The sequence below is a fragment of the Trichechus manatus genome, unplaced genomic scaffold (genome assembly GCF_000243295.1).
Source record: "Trichechus manatus latirostris isolate Lorelei unplaced genomic scaffold, TriManLat1.0 scaffold00176, whole genome shotgun sequence".
Lineage (NCBI taxonomy): Eukaryota > Metazoa > Chordata > Mammalia > Sirenia > Trichechidae > Trichechus > Trichechus manatus.
Window position 1 is genome coordinate 4,143,536 of NW_004444112.1, and position 19,591 is coordinate 4,163,126.

At 44.9% G+C, this 19,591-nt stretch overlaps 1 protein-coding gene across 1 annotated transcript in view; it reads right to left on the minus strand.

Annotated features, from left to right (window-relative positions):
* Positions 1–9,347: 9,347 nt before the first annotated feature.
* The window catches only part of LOC101349994 (zinc finger protein 135-like), a 46,201-nt gene continuing 35,957 nt past the window's right edge, over positions 9,348–19,591 (minus strand). The window contains 1 exon segment of the mRNA XM_023741206.1: positions 9,348–11,535. Within this exon segment, the coding sequence (XP_023596974.1) occupies positions 9,957–11,535 (1,579 nt within the window). The 3' untranslated portion in view covers positions 9,348–9,956.

Sequence of the window (19,591 nt, forward strand, 5' to 3'; positions counted from 1 at the left end):
ATCCACACAGTCAAATGCCTTTGCATAGTCAATAAAACACAGGTAAACATCTTTCTGGTATTCTCTGCTTTCAGCCAGGATCCATATGACATCAGCTATGATATCCCTGGTTCCACATCCTCTTCTGAATCCAGCTTGAATTTTTGGCAGGTCCCTGTTGATACATTGCTGCAGCTGCTTTGAATGATCTTCAAAAAATTTTACTTGCATGTGATATTAATGATATTGTTTGATAATTTCCACATTTGGTTGGATCACCTTTCTTGGGGATAGGCATAAATATGGATCTCTTCCAGTTGGTTGGCCTGGTAGCCGTTTTCCAAGTTCCTTGGCATAGATGAGTGAGCACTTCCAGGGCTGCATCTGTTTGTTGAAACATCTCAATTGGTATTCTGTCAATTCCTGGAGCCTTGTTTTTTACCAATGCCTTCAGTGCAGCTTGGACCTCTTCCTTTAGTGCCATCAGTTCCTGATCATATGCTACCTCCTGAAATGGTTGAATGTTGACCAATTCTTTTTAGTATAGTGACTCTGTGTATTCTTTCCATCTTCTTTTGAGGCTTCCTGCATCATTGAATATTTTCCCTGTAGAATCCTTCAGTATTGCAACTCAAGGCTTGATTTTTTTCTTCAGTTCTTTTAGCTTGAGAAATGCCCAGCGTGTTCTTCCCTTTTGGTTTTCTATCTCCAGGTCTTTGCACATGTCATTATAATACTTTGTCTTTTCAAGCCATTCTTTGAAATTTTCTGTTCAGCTCTTTTACTTCATCATTTCTTCCTTTTGCTTTAGCTACTCAACGTTCAAGAGCAAGTTTCAGAGTCTCTTCTGACATCCATTTTGGTCTTTTCTTTCTTTCCTGTCTTTTTTGGTTTCTTCATGTGTGATGGCCTTGATGTCATTCCACAACTAGTCTGGTCTTCCGTCATTAGTGTTCAACGCGTCAAATCTATTCTTGAGATGGTCTCTAAATATACTAAGGTCATACTTTGGCTCTCGTGAACTTGTTCTAATTTTCTTCAGCTTCAGCTTGAAGAAGCAACTGATGGTCTGTTCCGAAGTCGGCCCCTGGCCTTGTTCTGACTAATAATATTGAGCTTTTCCATAATCTCTTTCCACACATGTAGTCAATTTGATTCCTATGTATTCCATCCGGTGAGGTTCATGTGTATAGTCGCCATTTATGTTGTAGAAAAAAGGTATTTGCAATGAAGAAGTTGTTGGTCTTGCAAAATTCTATCATGCTATCTCTGGCATTGTTTCTATAACCAAGGCCATATTTTCCAACTACTGATCTTTCTTCTTTGTTTCTAACTTTCCCATTCCAATCACCAGTAATTATCAATGCATCCTCATTGCATGTTTGATCAATTTCAGACTGAAGAAGTTGGTAAAAATCTTCAATTTCTTCATCTTTGGCCTTAGTGGTTGGTGTATAAATTTGAATAATAGTCATATTAACTGGTCTTCCTTGGAGGTGTAGGATGTTATCCTATCACCGACAACACTGTACTTCAGGATAGATCTTGAAATGTTCTTTTTGACCATGAATGCAACGTCATTCCTCTTCAACTTGCCATTCCCAGCATAGTAGACTATATGATTATCCAATTCAAAATGGCCAATACCAGTCCATTTAAGCTCAGTAATGCCTAGGATATCAGTGTTTATGCATTCCATTTCATTTTTACAATTTTCAATTTTCCTAGATTCATACTTCGTACATTCCACGTTCCAATTATTAATGGATGTTTACAGCTGTTTCTTCTCATTTTGAATTGTGCCACATCAGCAAGTGAAGGTCCCGAAAGCTTGACTCCACTCACTTCATTAAGGTCAACTCTACTTTGAGGAGGCAGCTTTTCCCCAGTTGTCTTTGGAGTGCCTTCCAACCTCAGGGCATCATCTTCCAGCATTATATCAGACAATGTTCCAATGCTATTCATTAGGTTTCACTGGCTAATTCATTAGTAGACCACCAGGTCTTTCTTCCTAGTCTGTCTTACTCTGGAAGCTTATAGTGGATTCAAAATAAGAGATTATTTATATACTATACAAACATTAGGTCCCTGGGTTGTGCAGTTTGTGCTCAACTACTAACCCAAAGGTTGGCAGTTCCAACTCAGTGGTATTGTGGAAGAAAAGGCCTGTCAATCTGCTCCCCTTAAGATTACAACCAAGAAAATCCTATGGAGTACAGTTCTATTGTGCACACATAGGTTGCCATGAGTCTCAATCGACTCAACAGCAGCTTGTTTTTTATACATTTTAGGGTTGTCTTTATTTTTATTAACCAATTTCATTACTCCAGTACCCTGTTATTTTTAATGGTCTTTTATATTAAACTCTCACTGTGCAAGTTATGGCATGTTTTCTCTCTCCTGATTGGCCCTGATTGATACGTCGTCTTATGAGCTATTAAGGAAGTATGTTTATGTATGCTGCAGCAGTACATCGACAGGGAAGTGCCCGAAATTCAGAAAAGAATGTGGAATGAGGAATGTCATTGCTGATGTCAGGTGGATATTGGCTGGAAGCAGAGATTACCAGAAAGATGTTTACCTGTGTTTTATTGACTGTGCAAAGGCATTCAACTGTGTGGATCATAACAAATTATGGATAACATTTTGAAGAATGTGAATTCCAGAGCACTTAATTGTATTCATGAGGAACCTATACGTAGACCAAGAGGCAGTCATTTGAACAGAACAAGTGGAAACTGCACGGTTTAAAAACAAGAAGGGTGTGCGTTAGGGTTGTATCCTTTCACCATACTTAGTCAATATATACGCTGAGAAATAATCCAAGCAGCTGGATTATATGAAGAACGCGGCATCAGGATTGGAGGAAGACTCATTAACAACCTGCGTTATGCAGATGAGACAGTCTTGCTTGCTGAAAGTGAAGAGCACTTGAAGATCAGACTACAGCCTTCAATATGGATTACACCTCAACATAAAGACAACAGAAGTCCTCACAACTGGACCAATAAGCAACATCATCATAAACGGAGAAAAGAGTGAAGTTGTCGAGGATTTCGTTTTACTTGGATCCACAAGCAACATCCACGGAAGCAGCAGTCAAGAAATCAAACGACATATTGCGTTGGGCAAATCCGCTGCAAAAGACCTCTTTAAAGTGTAAAAAGCAAAGATGTCACTTTGAGGTGTGCCTGGTCCAAGCCATGGTATTTTCAATTGCCTCATATGCATGCAAATGCTGGAAAATTGAATAAGGAAGACTAAAGAAGAATTGATGTCTTTGAATTATGCTGTTCGCAAAGAATATTGAAAATACCACGGACTGCGAGATCTGCCTTGGAACAAGTACAGCCAGAGTGCTGCTTGGGAGTGAGGATGATGACACTTTGTCTCACATACTTTGGACATGTTATCAGGAGGTATCAGTCCCTAGAGAAGGACATCATGCTCGGTAGAGGGTCAGCGAAAACGAAGAGCCTCAGTGAGATGGATTGACACAGTGGGTGCACTGGTGGGACCAACAATGGGTGCAAACATAGCAAAGATTGTGAGGATGGTACAGGATCGGGCAATGTTTTGTTCTGTTGTACACAGGATCACTATGAGTCAGAACCTACCTGACAGCATTAACAACCCACAAGTCTCCATGCAGTATTTTTGTCTCCTCACCTGCCATGGAGCCCTGGTGGCCCAGTGGTTAAGAGCTCAGCTGCTAACCAAATGGTTGGCATTTCGAATCTACCAGGTGCTCTTTGGGAATATTATTGGGCAGTTTTACTCTGTCCTATAGGGTCACTGAGTTGGAACCAACTTGATGGCAACGTGTTTGTTTTTTGGTTTTCAGCTGCCATAGTGTGTCGGTACCTGATGTCTCTCAGGTCCCTGGAGTGCTTTGCATCTGCCAGTTGTCTCATGTTCATCACTCACTTTTTGTGTTGTGGACATGGGATATGTGTTTTTGGGCCCAGGCTGTGTGAAGGGGTGTCAACATCTGTAAAAATGGTCTAGTAACGTCAAAAGCTGCAGTGCATTGAAACACTTAAGATGGCCCTTGTAACCATAGTCTTTGTGACTCCCACACAATGACTGGGTGGGACTAGGTGAATAAGGTGTAGGGATCCTGTGAAGGTTAAGTTTATGTGTCAACTTGTTTGGGCTGTTATTTTCAGTGGTTTGGCAGTTATGTAATGATGTCCTCCCCCTTTTTGTGATCTGATGTAGTTATCCCCTATGTTGTAATGTGTTGTAAATGCAGGCCTCTATGCCTGTGGTACATAGGGTCGCTATGAGTTGGAGCTGCCTTGATGGCACCTAACAACAACAAATGCCTGTGGTTATGGTCTCACTTGGGAGTTGTCCATTACATTAATAAGGCAAGATTACGGTGGGATGTATCGAGTCATGGCCTTACTAGAGGGTGTGACTCAAGCTACCACCCTTACCCCAGTCACCACCCTTCCTTATTCAAGTCATACCCTTGAGTCACACCTTTTTATCTTACAAGAGATAAAAGAAACTACAGGGTCGGGGGGACCTGACTACCACCAACAAGGACACCAATCATGTCCTTTGGGCCTCGATCCCTGAGTGATTGGTCTCAGAACTACAATGACAATGCTCTTTAGAAGTGAGGATGGTGAGACTTCAGCGTGCTTATTTTGGACATGTCATCAAAACAGACCAATTGCTACAAAAGGACATCAGGGTTTGTAAAGTAGAGGGTCAGTGAAAATGAGGGAAACCCTCGATGACACAGATTAACACAATGGCCGCAACAATGGGCTTAAACATACCAACGATCATGAAGACGGTGCAGGACTGGGCAATGTTTCATTCTCTCATACATAAGGTTGTGCTTAGTTATCTAGTGCTGCTGTAACAGCAATACCACAAGTGGATGGCTTCAACAAAGAGAAATTTATTCTGTCATAGTCCAGTAGGCTACAAGTCCAAATTCAGGGAGTCAGCTCCAGGGGAAGGGTTTCTCTGTCGGCTCTGGAAGAAAGTCCTTGTCATCAATCTTCCCCTGGACTAGGAGCTTCTCAGCGCAGGAACCTCAGGTCTAAAGAACGTGCTCTGCTCCTGGGTTGGTTTCTTGGTGCTATGAGGTCCCCATGTCTCTCTGCTTGCTTCTCTCTTTTATGTCTCAAAAAAGACTGACTTAAGACACAATCTAATCTTGTAGATCTCATCAACATAACTGCTGCTAATCTATCTCATCAACGTCATAGAGACAGGAATTACAATGCATAGGGAAATCACATCAGATGACAAAATGGTAGACAATCATACAATACTGGGAATCATGACCTAGCCAAGTTAACAGATATTTTGGGCAGACATAATTCAATCCATGACAGGTTGCCATGATAGGCCAACTCAATGGCAACTAGCAACAACAACCATACCAAGTAGTGGCAAGGACACAGAGAAGCTGGAACTCTCATATCCTGTTGGTAGGAAAAGCAGATCCATTTTAGATCACAGCTTGACAGTTTCTTAAAAAGTTAAACATTCATCTACCCTATGAGTCAGGCATTGACTTGGAGGTATTATCACAAGAGAAATGAAATATATCCAATAAATAAACGTACACAAGTGTTCACAGAGCTTTATTTGTAATAGCCCCAAGCTGGAAACAGTGTGCATAAACAGATAAATTGATCAGCAAACAGTGGTATATCCAGACACTTAGAGCAGACTACTACCCTGCAATAAAAAAAAAAAAATGAACTACTTACATAAGCAACATTGATGAATCTCCAAATAATTGTGCAGCACGAAGGAAATCATAAGAGTAATACTTTATGATTCCAATCATATAAAATCATAAAAAATGAAAACCGATTTACTGTAAAGGGAAGTAAATCAAAAGTTGCCTGGAGGGACAGAGAGGGCAGGGAAAGATTATTAAAAAGCATGAGGTAAATGTGGGGAGCAATATGTTCCTTATCATGATGATGATGGTGGCATAACGGGTCTATATGTGTGTCAAAATTTAGCAAAGTACATTCTAAATATGTGCAGTTTACTGCATGCCAATTATATCTTTTTTTTAAGTTCTTTTTTTTTAAAATCATACTTTAGATAAGGTTTACAGAACAAACTAGCTTCTCATTAAACAGTACACATATTGTTTTATGGCATTGGTTAACAACCTCACCAACATGTCAACACTTCCCCTTCTTAACCTTGGGTTCCCTATTACCAGCTTTCCTGTCCCCTCCTGCCTTCCAGTCCTTGCCCCTGGGTGCTATCAAGTCGATTCTGACTCATGGTGACCCCATGTGTATTAGAGTAGAACTGTGCTCCATAAGGTTTTCTTTTTCTTAATGCTGTGTTTTAAGTGAAAGTTTACAATTCAAGTTAGTCTCTCATACAAAAATTTATACATATTGTTATGTGACTCTAGTTGCTCTCCCTATACTGTGACAGCACACTCCTCCTTTCCACCCCGATTTCCCGTGTCCACTCAACCAGCTCCTTACCCTCTCTGCCTTCTCATCTCGCCTCCGGACAGAAGCTGCCCATTTAGTCTCATGTAACTACTTCAGCTAAGCAGCACTCTCTTCACAAGCATCATTTTATGTCCCATAGTCCAGTCTAATCTTTGTCTGAAGATTTGGCTTTGGGAATGGTTTTAGTTTTGGGCTAACAGTCGGGGGGCCATGTCTTCCAGGGTCCCTCCAGTTTCGATCAAACCATTAAGTCTGGTCTTTTTACTAGAATTTGAGTTCTGCACCCCACTTTTCTCCTGCTCCATCAGAGACTTTCTGTTGTGTTCCCTGTCAGGGTTATCATTGGTGGTAGCCAGGCACCATCTAGTTCTTCTGTTCTCAGGTTGATGAAGTCTTTGGTTTATGTGGTCCTTTCTGTCTCTTGGGCTAATACTTTCCTTGTGTCTTTGATGTTCTTCATTCTCCTTTGCTCCAGGTGGGTTGGGACCAATTGATGCATCTTAGAGAGCCGCTTGCTAGCCTTTAAGACCCCACTTGCCACTCACCAAAGTGGACTGCAGAACATTTTCTTAAACTTTGTTATGCCAGTTGACCTAGATGTCCCCTGAAACCTTGGTCCCCAGACCCCCACCACTGCTACTCTGTCCCTCGAAGTATTTGGTTGCATTCAGGAAATTTCTTAGGTTTAGTCCAGGTGTGCTGACTTCCCCTGTAGTGTGTGTTGTCCTTCCCTTCACCTAATTCTTGTCTACTATCTAGCTAATGAATACCCTTCTCCCTCCTTCCCTCCTTACCCTCATAACCATCAAATGTTTTCTTCTGTGTTTAAACTTTTTCTTGAGTTAGTATAATAGTGGTCTTACAAAATATGTCCTTTTGCGACTAAATTCACTCAGCATAATGCCTTCCAGATCTTCCATGTTATGTTTCATGGATTCATCATTGTTCTTTATCGTTGCATAGTATTCCATTGTGTGAATATAACATACTTTGTTTATCCATTGATCCACTGATGGGCACCTAGGTTCTTTCCATCTTTTTGCTATCGTGAACAGTGCTGCAATGAACATGGGTGTGCATGTATCTATACATGTGATGGCTCTTATTTCTCTAGGATATATTCCAAGGAGTGGGACTGCTGGGTCGTATGGTACTTCCACTTCTAGCTTTTTAAGGAAGCACCAAAGCCAGTTATATCATAACAAAGCTTTAAGAATTATTCACAGGAAAAATCTAGCTCTTTTCAGAAAATCAGGTTTGACAACTCTATATTGACTCCACCATCTCTCCCATGCCCTGGGAGAGGCAGCAAATATTGGCAAGCAATGAAAGCCACTGCCACCTGAGTCAACAGGAATGCTGGCTGGGTCATAAAAGCCACATCCTTGGACAACAGGATCTCCCTTTTCTATACCCTCAAGTGCTTTGCACTTATCTGCTAACCCAAAGGCTGGTGGTTCTAACCTATCCAGCAGTTCTGCAGAAGGCCTGGTGATCTGCTTCTGTAAAAATTACAGCCGAAAACCCTATGGAGCAGTTCTACTCTAACACATGGGGTTGTCATGAGTCTGAATTGACTTGATGGCAATAGGTTTTTTTTTGTTTTGTTTTGTTTTGAATAGTCCAGGGAGGCCACAGGAATGCATAAAAGTTTTAGCTTATTTTCTGGCAACGGCCTCAAGTATGTGAGACCCAAAAATGGAGACAGGGAGAGCTAATCTCTGCTATTATACTGTGTACCCTTTGAGCCACACAAAGTTGGGGACCCCCCACACAAGCTGTTTACCCCTTCATGATTTTTTCAAAGCAACCCCACACAGTAAATAGAATCCTCAAGATTAAAACCAAAAACAAAACAAAACCCATTGCTGTCGAGTCGATTCTGACTCACAGTGACCACATGACAGTAGAACTGCCCCATAAGGTTTTCTAGGCTGTAATCTTTATAGGAGTTCACCAGGACTCTCTCTCGTGGAGCCACTGAGTAGGTTCGCAACACTCACCTTTTGTTTAGCAGCTGAGCAGTTAACCACCGTGCCAGCAGGGCTCCCTCAATGTTAAAGGTGGCTTAAACAAACAACAAGCAATCAGGCCTTTATTATTGCACAAACCAGAGATAGTGAGGCAGGCAGCCCCTACACTGATGACATTCCAGTTACCAGACTGGAAAAATCCATCACAAGCATCATATGACCAACAAGCTGCCAGCAGAACCCAGATCAGGTCTTAAGGGATAAAACTGGGTTAGGTTCATGTCCTTTCTAAAGCTAGATAAAAGAGAAGGAGGTCCCCCTAGAGGCTCAGGCTGTTCATTATTTCCTTCAGAGAATGGGAAAGCATAGAGGTCCGCTTCCCTGAGCAGGATGGAATGACAGATGCACACTGTGGGGACTGCCAGATGGCAGAAGTGAGATGGCTTGTGCCACAGAAACTGGCAGTGACATAATTTTGGTAACGGCCCTCGGCAGGTTAAAAGTGTAGCACGCCTAGATTCTAGCACAGTGTTTGTGTAAAGGAAAGAGAATCATATAATCCTTATGAATCAACAAAAAGTACCTCTCTTTTTGTTTTTACTTTTTTATTTTGTTGTTGTTGAAAATACACACAGGAAAACATACACCAATTCATCCATTTATACCTGTACAATTCAGTGACACTGATTACATTCTTTGAGTTGTACCACTCTCAACCTCCTTTTCTGAGTTGTTCCTCCCCCATTAACATAAATTCACTGCCCCCCCATCTGAATCTTTCAAGTTGCTGTTGTCACTTTGATTCCATATAGACAGTTTTTAAAAGAGCATAATTCTCTAGGCAGATATTTTTAACTACTTAAGCTAAACTACTGTTTGGTTTTAATAAGACTTCAAGGCATATTTTTGTTTTAAGGTTTAAGGATTATCTCAGGGCAATAATTTTAAGGGCTCTATCTCTTAATAATTACCATTACTATAAATGACATAAGTTAGAGACTTTTAAGTCTTTGTGATCAAGTCTTTAAAGATCTTTAATTTCAGATCATTTCTGGGAGAATTTCTTTGAAATTAAGAGATAGTTTGTTGACATTTCCTGAACACTCTGTAGCAAATTATAAGATTGTATATAGGCACTATGGTTTCTGACCTAACTGTATTTGGTTTATTATTTTTTAAAAACTTACCTGCACGTGCCCTAGTTGCATTCATTGTGCTAATCCTACATGAATTCTGTTTCCAAAGTTAATTTGGCAAAGGTCTGCTGCCAGAAAATGGTCCATACGGTTTCTGACATGTAGTGATAAAAAATATGTGGTCCTTTTCACATTTGAAAAAAAAAAGTGCAGTGCAGCTCCTGAAGGTTTTCCCTATATATGAAATCTCCCCACTGTGGATGTTCAAATGTAGGCATGTCTATTCAGGTAGATCAGTCCCTCACAAAGGGGCCCCTCTAGTGTCATTATTCTGAACAAAAGAGCACGTTCTTGCACAGCTAAGGACCTTCTCCTCTGTGAACTTTCTGGTGCCCAGTGACTTGAGAACTTCAGCTGAAGGCTTTCCCACACTCACTGCACTGATAAGGCCTCTCTCCAGCGTGGGCTTTCTGGTGCCAGATGAGGTTACACCTTCGGCTGAAGGCTTTCCCACGTTCACTGCACTCATCATCAAGCCTATCTGGGTTGTCAATTTTCCGGTGCTGAATCAGAGCAGACCCGTCACTGAAGGCTTGCCCACATTTGCTGCACACATAAGGCCTTTCTGCACACTGAACTTTCTGGTGTCGAATGAGGTCAGACTTTCGGCTGAAGACTCTCTCACATTCACTGCACTTGTGAGGCCTTTCTCTGATGTGAAGTTTTTGGTGCCGAGTTAGGTGGGTGTTTTTGCTAAGGAATTCCCCACATTCCCTGCACTCATGAGACCCCTCTCCAATGTGAACCCCCTTGTGTTGAATGAGATCAGAGTTGCGGCTAAAGGATTTCCTACATGCATTGTACTTGTAAGGCCTTTCTGCAGTATGAACTCTCTTGTGTTGAATGAGGCCAGAGCTTTGGCTAAAAAGTTTTCCACATTCATTGCACTCATAAGGCCTTTCTCCAGTGTGAATTCTACAATGTTTAATGAGGCTGGAGGTGTCACTAAACAATTTTCCACATTGCTCACACTTATAAGGCTTTGCTCCAGTGTGAACTCCTCGATGTTTAATGAGGCTAGAGCTTTGGGTAAAGGATTTCCCACATTCACTGCACTCATAAGGCATTTCTCCAGTGTGAATTCTCTGGTGTACAATAAGGCTGGAGCTTTGGCTAAAAAATTTCCCACATTTGTTACACTTATAAGGCCTTGCCCCAGTGTGAATTCTCTGATGTTGAGTGAAACTGGAGATGTGAGTTAAGAATTTTCCACATTTGTTGCATTCATAAGGCCCTTCTCCAGTGTGGACTTTCCAGTGCTGAAAGAGGTTAAACTTTCAGCTAAAGGCTGTCCCACATTTGTTGCACTCACAAGGTCTTTCTCCAGTGTGGACACTCTGGTGCTGAACAACTATGTGTTTGAGGCTGAAGCCTGTCTTGTCTTCACACCAACTGTAAGGACTTTTCTTGCTGTGAAAGGTGGCCCCACGCTTGGTGCCACTGTGCAGCTTGTGCTTATTATGAGTAGCCTGGTGCTGGAGAAGGGCCAAGCTGGCCAGGAAGTCCTTCCCAACCTCTCCACAGGTGAAGGGCTGCCCTGACACTTGGAATCTGCAGCTCTTCACAAACAACCGCATGCCTATATCCCTTCTGAAGGATTTCTCTCTACTGTGCTGCTTCCAGCGCTGGTGAACGTTTGCATTAAAACAGATTTGCTTCCCAGCTGGCCCACATGTATAGAGTTTCTGTCCAGGATCTATTCCCCAATACTCAGTCAAGTCCAAAATGTCTTTTAAAACTAGGCCACATGTCTCACAGGAATTGGCCTTCTGGGGATACGAACCTACCTTGAGGATCCTGATCCGTGACACTTCTTCTACAAGAACACTCTCTTGAGAAGGTGCCTCCTTATCCTTCACCCCATGACAAAAACCTGTAAGTGGAGAAATTCTAGAGAAGTTCATGTGCACTTTGGTGGTAAGGGGCAGACTGAACATAAATTATTTACACACCACGCAACAAGTGCATCGGGTTGTTTTCAAGATGACAGAGATGGGGGCAGGTTGAGGAAGCGGCTGCTCTGCAGTACTGAGCTTCTAAAGACCACAGAATGAGGGAGGCCTTGCCAGGTGAAGAACACAAAGATGGAATGTGGCACAAGGAAGAGAAGCAGGGTGTCCAACTGACTCCTCTGCTAATGGCTTTCAGTAAATCCTTGCTGCTGAAAACCCATGAACGCTGTGCAGAAGGATGTCTTCCAGCCCAGGAAAATTCAACTGCAATAGAATAGTTTGTGTGCAAGGACTACTTAGGCATATGTGCACACCTCGTCATACAACAGGAGCCCGAGTGGTGCAAGCTGTTTGCAATTAGCTGCTAACCGAAAGGTTGGCGATTTGAACCCACCCAGCGGCTCTGTGGAAGAAAGGTCTGGTGATCTGCTTCTGTAAAGATTACAGCCTAGAAAACCCTATGGAGCAGTTCTACTCTGTTACACGTGGTGTCGCCATGAGTCAGGGGCCAACCTGACAGCAGTTAACAACAACACGATATAATAAGTGCAGGCTAATGTTGGAGAGCACTGCAAAGGGAGTAGGGAGAGAAACTGGAGAGACATGAAGTCCACAGAGGTAGGCATTAGCCAGAAGTCAGAGTAGAAATGACAAGTCGGCAAAGTGTTGAGACTGGGGAAGAAAAGGTAGATACGAGGTGTGGCCACTGGAATTTGCTCCTAAATACTGATGGATTCAGGACAGGTTTCTGGTATGATTTGAACACAGCCCCGCTGCTGTGCCCTCCTGCAGCTGCAGCTCAGTAGGGCCAGGCCTCCTCTGAGACCATCTGGCCATATCCACCCTGAGAAATAACCAGCGTTGTACTTCCAGACCCAGTTCTGCAACTACATGGGCCCTCCATACGGCAAAGTCCCAAGAGAAAGACAAAACAGATGAGTGGCCAGCACTGGCTCACAGCAACTCAGCACACAACGACCACAGGACAGAAAATTAATACTACAAATAAAAACCTCAGAGGAGGGTCTTGTAAGAACAGTCCATGGTCCATGTCAGCAGTGACTATGAGAATGCCTGCAATTTCTGGCAGTCAGACAGGAAGAAACGTCAGCTAGAGTAAGGGGCAGAACCTGGGGCACACAGGTTGTGTGGATGTGGACACATCACCCAGGCAGAGAGAGACAAGGGTGGGATCCACTGGCTTGAATGGAAGACTCCTAAGCTTGAATCCTTCCCTGTGAGGCTTCAGGCAGCATGGGTTGGGGATGCAGGGGAAGAGAAACGGACAGTACACTAGTCCAGCCCTAGCATCCACAGTGCTTAACCAGTGAAGTGGGGAACAAAGCAGTGCCCACAGTCCTGTGTGGGAAAGACAGAGATGGCCCTGGGGGAGGGGAAGGGGAGAGCCCAGCCCAGGGCGATAGGGTAGGTATGAGGGTCTTAACCAGTGAGGCCATGAGTGCAAAGGTCTCCAGCATCACATCATGGTACAGGAGTCTCTAAGCCTCATCAAGGAGCCCCCACTCTTCCTGGGAGAAGTACACAGCCAAGTCTTCAAAGATCACACAGCCCTGCCAGGATGGGGACAGATGAAACTATAAACAGCCTCTCTTCTAAGGACCCCCAACCCATCTCCTTACATAGCCACCCATGTCCATCCCCTTCCCCAGTTCAGAGGAGATACCAGGCCCAGTGCCGACGGTGCTGTTTTTATCTCATGTTTCTGTTAAATACTGTGTCCAGCCCTGAACAACTATAGGCAGGTGGGCACCTGCCGGGCCCCACCCCTCCTGCAATTCCCCCAGGGACCTCTAGATCCTGCTGTCCAGACACAACCAAATTTGGGCTTTCCCTTAAGTCCTAACGTTGGTGGTGTTAGCCGCCGTCTAGTTGGCCCCCAACTCATCGCAATCCCATGAACAATGGGATCAGACATTTGTGATCCATAGGTTCTCATGGGCTGATTTTCAGAAGTAGATCACCAGGCATTTCTCCCTAGTCTATCTTAGTCTGGAAGCTCCACTGAAGCCTACTCAGCATCTTAGCAACACACAAGTCTCCATGGACAGACAAGATCATAGAAGGCAAGAAGAATTCTACCACTTAACCACCACTGCCCTAAGTCCCCAATACAAAGAAAAAAAAACAGAAACAAACCAGTTGCCGTCAAGTCCAACTCACAGCAAATTGCTCCATGGGGTTTTGCTGGCTGTAATCTTTAGGGAAGCAGATTGCCAGACCTTTCTTCTGAGGTGCTGCTGGGTAGGTTCAAACCACTAACCTTTCGGTTAGCAGTTGAACTGCAAACCGTCTGTGCCACCCAAGGACCTTAAGTTCCTAAGAGTCCCTAATGCTTCACCCTTAAGTCCTTAACACCAGGGCCCTGGGGCCATGAGTCCACACTCCCTGCCCACATGACATCGTTCTTTAGACTGCACCACTTTTACATCTCTGGAGCCCACAGTTACACCCTCTTCGCCACCACCACCTCCCTGCCCTACAACGTAGGCACCTCCCTAGCCTTTTGACATATTCAGCACATGACCTCAAGAGAGTTCTTGGTAAGCCCAAACAGGACCTAATACTACTCCAGACCTCCAACAGTGATCACTGACAGGAGCAGCTCCAAGTCCTGCTGTGAAGGCCTCTCTGCCTGACGACTCTATTCCTGGCTTCAGCCTCAGCCACCCAGAACCACCTGTGGATGTCAGACACCCCCAGCCCGCTTCCACCTGAGCTGCAATTGCTGCCCCCTCAATAGCCACAGCCTTCCTCTCTGCACCCAACCCTCATTCAAAGCCTAGTCACCAATGCCCATACTCCAAGCCTACTGACTCTCACAGATGGCCACACATGCCCCTGAGCTTATCCACCAGCCTGAATGAATGATCCTAGGCTGCACCGAAGGTCACCACAAAGTCCTGGTGAGTCCACAGAGTGGTGACTGAGCATCAGGCCCAGCCTCAGTGTCATCTTGCTTCATTACTCCTATGTCCCCATATCTACCTCATGTCCACCCCTCCCTTGGAAACCGTGGCCACCTGCCAAACCATCTTCTCTTCCACACCACCCCTTCATGGCCACTTCTCTCCCTCACCTGTATTTGTGACGGCCACTGCCCCTAACCAGGTACCCAAGCAAGAGGCCCAGTTCTTGACTCCCACCCTTGTCTCCCTGGCCTACTAACAGCATTACCACCATGACCTGAAGATTGCCCCTCTGAAATGTGACCCATAGTCTCATCCTGGTCCACACACTGGCCACCACCTTTTTGATGTCTCCATTCATCTCTCCCCAAAGCTCCAGACCTGTGTGTCCAGCTGCCCACTTGATGCCTCCACTCAGTGGTTTCTGAAACACCCAAACTCTTAACATGGCCAAAACAAACCTCCTGATTTCCCCACTGAAAATCACTTCTACTACTGACTTCCCTATCTCAGTTGATGGAGATTCTATCCTTCCAGCTGCCAAGACTTAAAAGCTGGAGTCATCACTGACTCCTCCCATTCTCTCCCTCACCCTCCACATGTGAAAATCCAGTTGGTTCACCCTAAAACACAGATCCACGATCCAAACTCATCTCCTACCTCCACAGCAATTACCTGGACTATTGCAGTAACCTCCTTCCTAACCCTAGATTCTGTTCTGTTCTCCACTGTGGAGCCAGATGGAGCCTCCTAAGATGTGGGGCAGATCACCCTCCTCCTCTGATCCAAACTTCACATTGCTCCCTTCACCTCCAGGATAGATGCCCACCTTATTAGGCAGCCATTCCAGGCCTGATGCCTGCCCGTTTCTCTTTGTTCCCACGATTCCCACTGGCCTCACCTCCTAGCATTTGCACATATTGGTACCTTTTCTTAGGAAAATCTTCCACACTTCTTTCCATTATTGCCAGAAATGGGAACCCTGGCAAATAACCCCCAGCCTTGACTCAAGACCCTGGACTTGGGGTTTTTCTAGGATCCTCAGATGCATGGGTTGGGAGAATGGCAAGTGAAGTGTCCCAAAACCCCACAATCACAGAGACCATATGGGAGGCTTCAGGAGCAGTGAGATTCTGGGACACCCGCCACTCACCTGTGTAGGATCCATGAAAGGTTCTCCAGTCATGGGAACCTGCGGGAAGAGGCAGATGTGAGAGGCAGGCAACCACGGTGGGCTCTCTGGAACCAGGTGACTTTGAGATGAACGTATTATCTCCGGTCCCCAGCGCTGTTCTTACCAGCTGTATAACCTTGGTGAAAGACTCAATTTCCCTGGGCCTCACTGTCATCATCGTCCCCCTTCCAGTTTGTTTGTCCTCTGAGCAGTTTTTGGAACCATCTGTCTGTTCACAACCCTCCTCAGAATGAAGGTACAACTCCAGGCGTAATTCCTAACACTCTCTGTTCCCTGCAGACGCACAACGGTTTCCCTGTTGCTTCAGCTTAGCTGCACCTCCAGCCTTTACCCTGCCGGTCCCTCTGTCAGGGGCTCTCTCCCACCCCCATCACACTGTTGTTGTTAAGTGCCATCCAGTCGATTCTGACTCATAGCAACCCTACAGGACAGGGTAGAACTGTCCCACACAGTTTCCAAGGAGCGGCTGGTGGATTTAAACTGCCGACCTTCTGGTTAGCAGCCGAGCTCTTAACCACTACGCCACCAGGGCTCCAGTCAACTCATACCACTAGTTCTCAGGAAAAGGGGTATCCGCCACGAGCGCCCCCTTGTACAGGACCAGGGTCTGGCGGCCAGAGACCCGAGCAGGCGCCCCTTTCGGGGCTGGAGGATTGGGAGATTAGGGTCAGGACGAGACGGCCTGGAGGACACAGCACTTACCAGAGCCGGGTCCCTCAGCGCACCGGCTCCCATGGAGCCTGTGGGCGGAGCTGGGACGGGAGCGGAGGGACCCGAGCACCGCAGTCCCCAGTCCAGCCCAGCGCCACTGCTGAGCCCCAGACCCGCCTCTGGGCAGTGAGGGCAATTCCTCTGAGCCTTCTCTAATGCCTTCTCGATCCTATCACCTAAGTACCGACCCAGAGACCTGGGAATGAAAAGATGGATGAACGCAAATAAGCCAAAACGACGGCCACAAAAGTGGCCCCGGAAGTCCCGCCCCCACGTGATGCACTTGCCCTGAACACTTCTCTACCTTGCCTGCGCCTTCTGGGTAGGGTAGTTCCCACATCTCCACAGAGCGGAACCCTGTGGGTAATACCATTCCCACAGTTCCACCGGTGTAGCCAAGGGCGCCTCACCCCCGACACGCCCCCCTCCCCTCAACCTGTAAAACCATTGCAGTGGATTCTGACTCACGGGGACGCCATGTGTTCCCGAACTGTTCCATACGGTTTTCTTCACTGTAATCTCTGTTGGTGCAGTGGTTAAGAGCCACGACTGCTAACCGAGAGATCGGCAGTTCGAACCCACTAGCCGTTCTTTGGAAACCCTATGAGGCAGTTCTACCCTGTCCTATAGGATCGCTATGAGTCGGAATCGACTCCATGGCAACGGTCTTCCCCGCCCACCAATCTTCAGGAAAGCAGATTGCCAGGCCTTTCTTCTGCAGATTTAGATTAGCAACCCAGTACCTTTGCTCCACCTAGGGACTCCTTAGAATATCTTTGTTGTTGTTGTGTGCCCTCAAGTGATTCTGACTCATGTGACCTCATGTGACAGAGTAGAACTGCCCGGTAAGGTTTTCTTGGCTGTCATCTTTAAAGGAGCAGATGGCCAGGTCTTTTCTCTCGCGAAGCCACTGAGTGGGTTTGAACTGCTGACCTTTCAGTTGGCAGCTGGGCGCTTAACCACTGCACCACCCGGGCTCCTGTAGAATATCTTACTCTCTAACTTTTCCTATCAACGTTTTCATTGTGACTATTGTCTCCCCAAGGAGCTCTGGTGGTGCAGTGGTTAAGTGCTTAGCTGCTAAGCAAAAGGTTGGAGGTTCCAACCCACCAACCACTCCAAGGGAGAAATATATGGCAATCTGCTTCCTTAAAGATTAGTCTAGGAAGCTCTATGGGGCAGTTCCATTCTGTCCCATAGGGTCGCTATCAGTCAATATCCACTCAAAGGCAATGGGTTTTTTTTTTTACTGTTTCCCCTGACTGATACTCTTTGCCCCAGGCAACGGTGTACACTTAATTTGCATTTCCATGTTTTGGTGACATGTCCTGAACACAGTCACTTCTCTGCCCAGGAAAGTTTTCTTCAGGTGGCCCCCAGACGGGTCAAAACAGACAAACATATTTCTGTTAGAATAAGATCTCTACTCCCTCCAGAACAAGGAACCCACACCAGGAACTCAGGCAGCTATCTTCAAACTGACACTGAGCAGAGGTGGGGAACTGGGCATGGGTAAGTGAAAACAGGAGCTCTGGTGGTGCACTGGTTAAAAAGCACTTGGCTGCTAACTGAAAGGTCAGTGGTTCAAACCTACCAGCTGCTCCACGGGAGAGAGATGTGGCAGTCTGCTTCTGTAAAGATTACAGCTTTGGAAACCCTATGAGAAGTTCTACTCTGTCCTACAGGGTCACTATGAGTTGGAATCCACTCGACAGCAGTGGGTTTCACTTTGGTTTGGTTAAGTGAAAACACCACAAAGTTCTAGGTGTTTCAGTGGCCTTTTTCTTGACTAAGTGTACAAATGCATGCAAAAACTGCACAATGAACAAGGAAGACTGAAGAAGAATTGATGCCTTTGAACTATGGAGTTGGCGAACAATACTGAATATACCATGGACTGCCAGAAGGAACACATCTGTCTTGGAAGAAGTACAGCCAGAATGTTCCTTAGAAGCAAGGATGGTTAGACTTCGTCTCACATACTTTGAACATGTTATCAGGAGGGACCAGTCCCTGGAGAAGGAGATCGTGTTTGGTAAAGGGTCAGAGAAAAAAAGGAAGACCCTAGACGAGACAGACTGACACAGTGGCTGCAACAGTGGGCTCAAATGTAACAACTGTGACGATGGCACAGGACAGGACAGTGTTGTACGCTGGGTTGCTATGAGTCAGAACCGACTCAATGGCAACTAACAAGTGTACATGTGGCTGCTGTAAATATTTCACTGTTTCCAGACTTGTGATGAAGTTGATTCTATTTTTGCCAGTTTTCAGTGTTTCTGTGGATGGAAGGGCCCTTCGTCTTCCCTACTCTGCCATTTTTGCTGACATCATTCCCTTGTGCACCACTATAATCATTCTATCCCTGTTTTCACCACCCTTTATCTATATGAAACCATTGATTTATTTTCTTCCATTACAGATTTGTTGTCGGGTGCCATCGAGTCCATTCTGACTCAGAGTGACCCCATAGAATTTCATATAAATGGAACTAAGTCTTTACTCTTTTTTGTCCAGTTTCTTTTAGGGAGCATAATTATTTGAGATTCATCTGTGTGGCATGTACGAATAGTTCTTTTTATTACTGAATGGTATTCTATTGCATGGCTACACCACAATGTGATTATTCAGTCATCTGTTAATGGGCATTTGAGTTCTTTCCAATTTTTTGGCTATCACAAATAAAGCTTGTCTTGGTTATCTAGTGTTGCTATAATAAAAGTACCACAAATGGTGGCTTTAACAAACAGAAATTTATTTTCTCACAGATTACAAAGCTAGAGGACCAAATTCAGGGTGCTAGCTCTAGGAGAAGGCTTTCTTTCTCTGTTGGCTCTGGGGAACGGTCCATGTCTGTTTTCAGCTTCTCTTTCTTGGTTCCTTGGAGATCTCATGTGGTGTGTCATCTATCTTTCCCCAACTGCCCCTGCTTGCTTCATTTGCTCTTTTGTATCTCAAAAGAGACTGACTTAAGACACACCCTACACTAATACTGATCATTAACAACTATAGTGGTTAGGATTTACAGCACTTATATTTGGAGGACACAATTAAATCCATAGCAAGTTTCAAAGAACATTTATGCACACATTTTTCTTTATTGTACTTCAGGAGACGGCTTACAGATCAAATCATTTCTCATGAAACAGTAGTACACATATTGTTTTATGACATTGGTTAACAACCCCACAACATGTCAA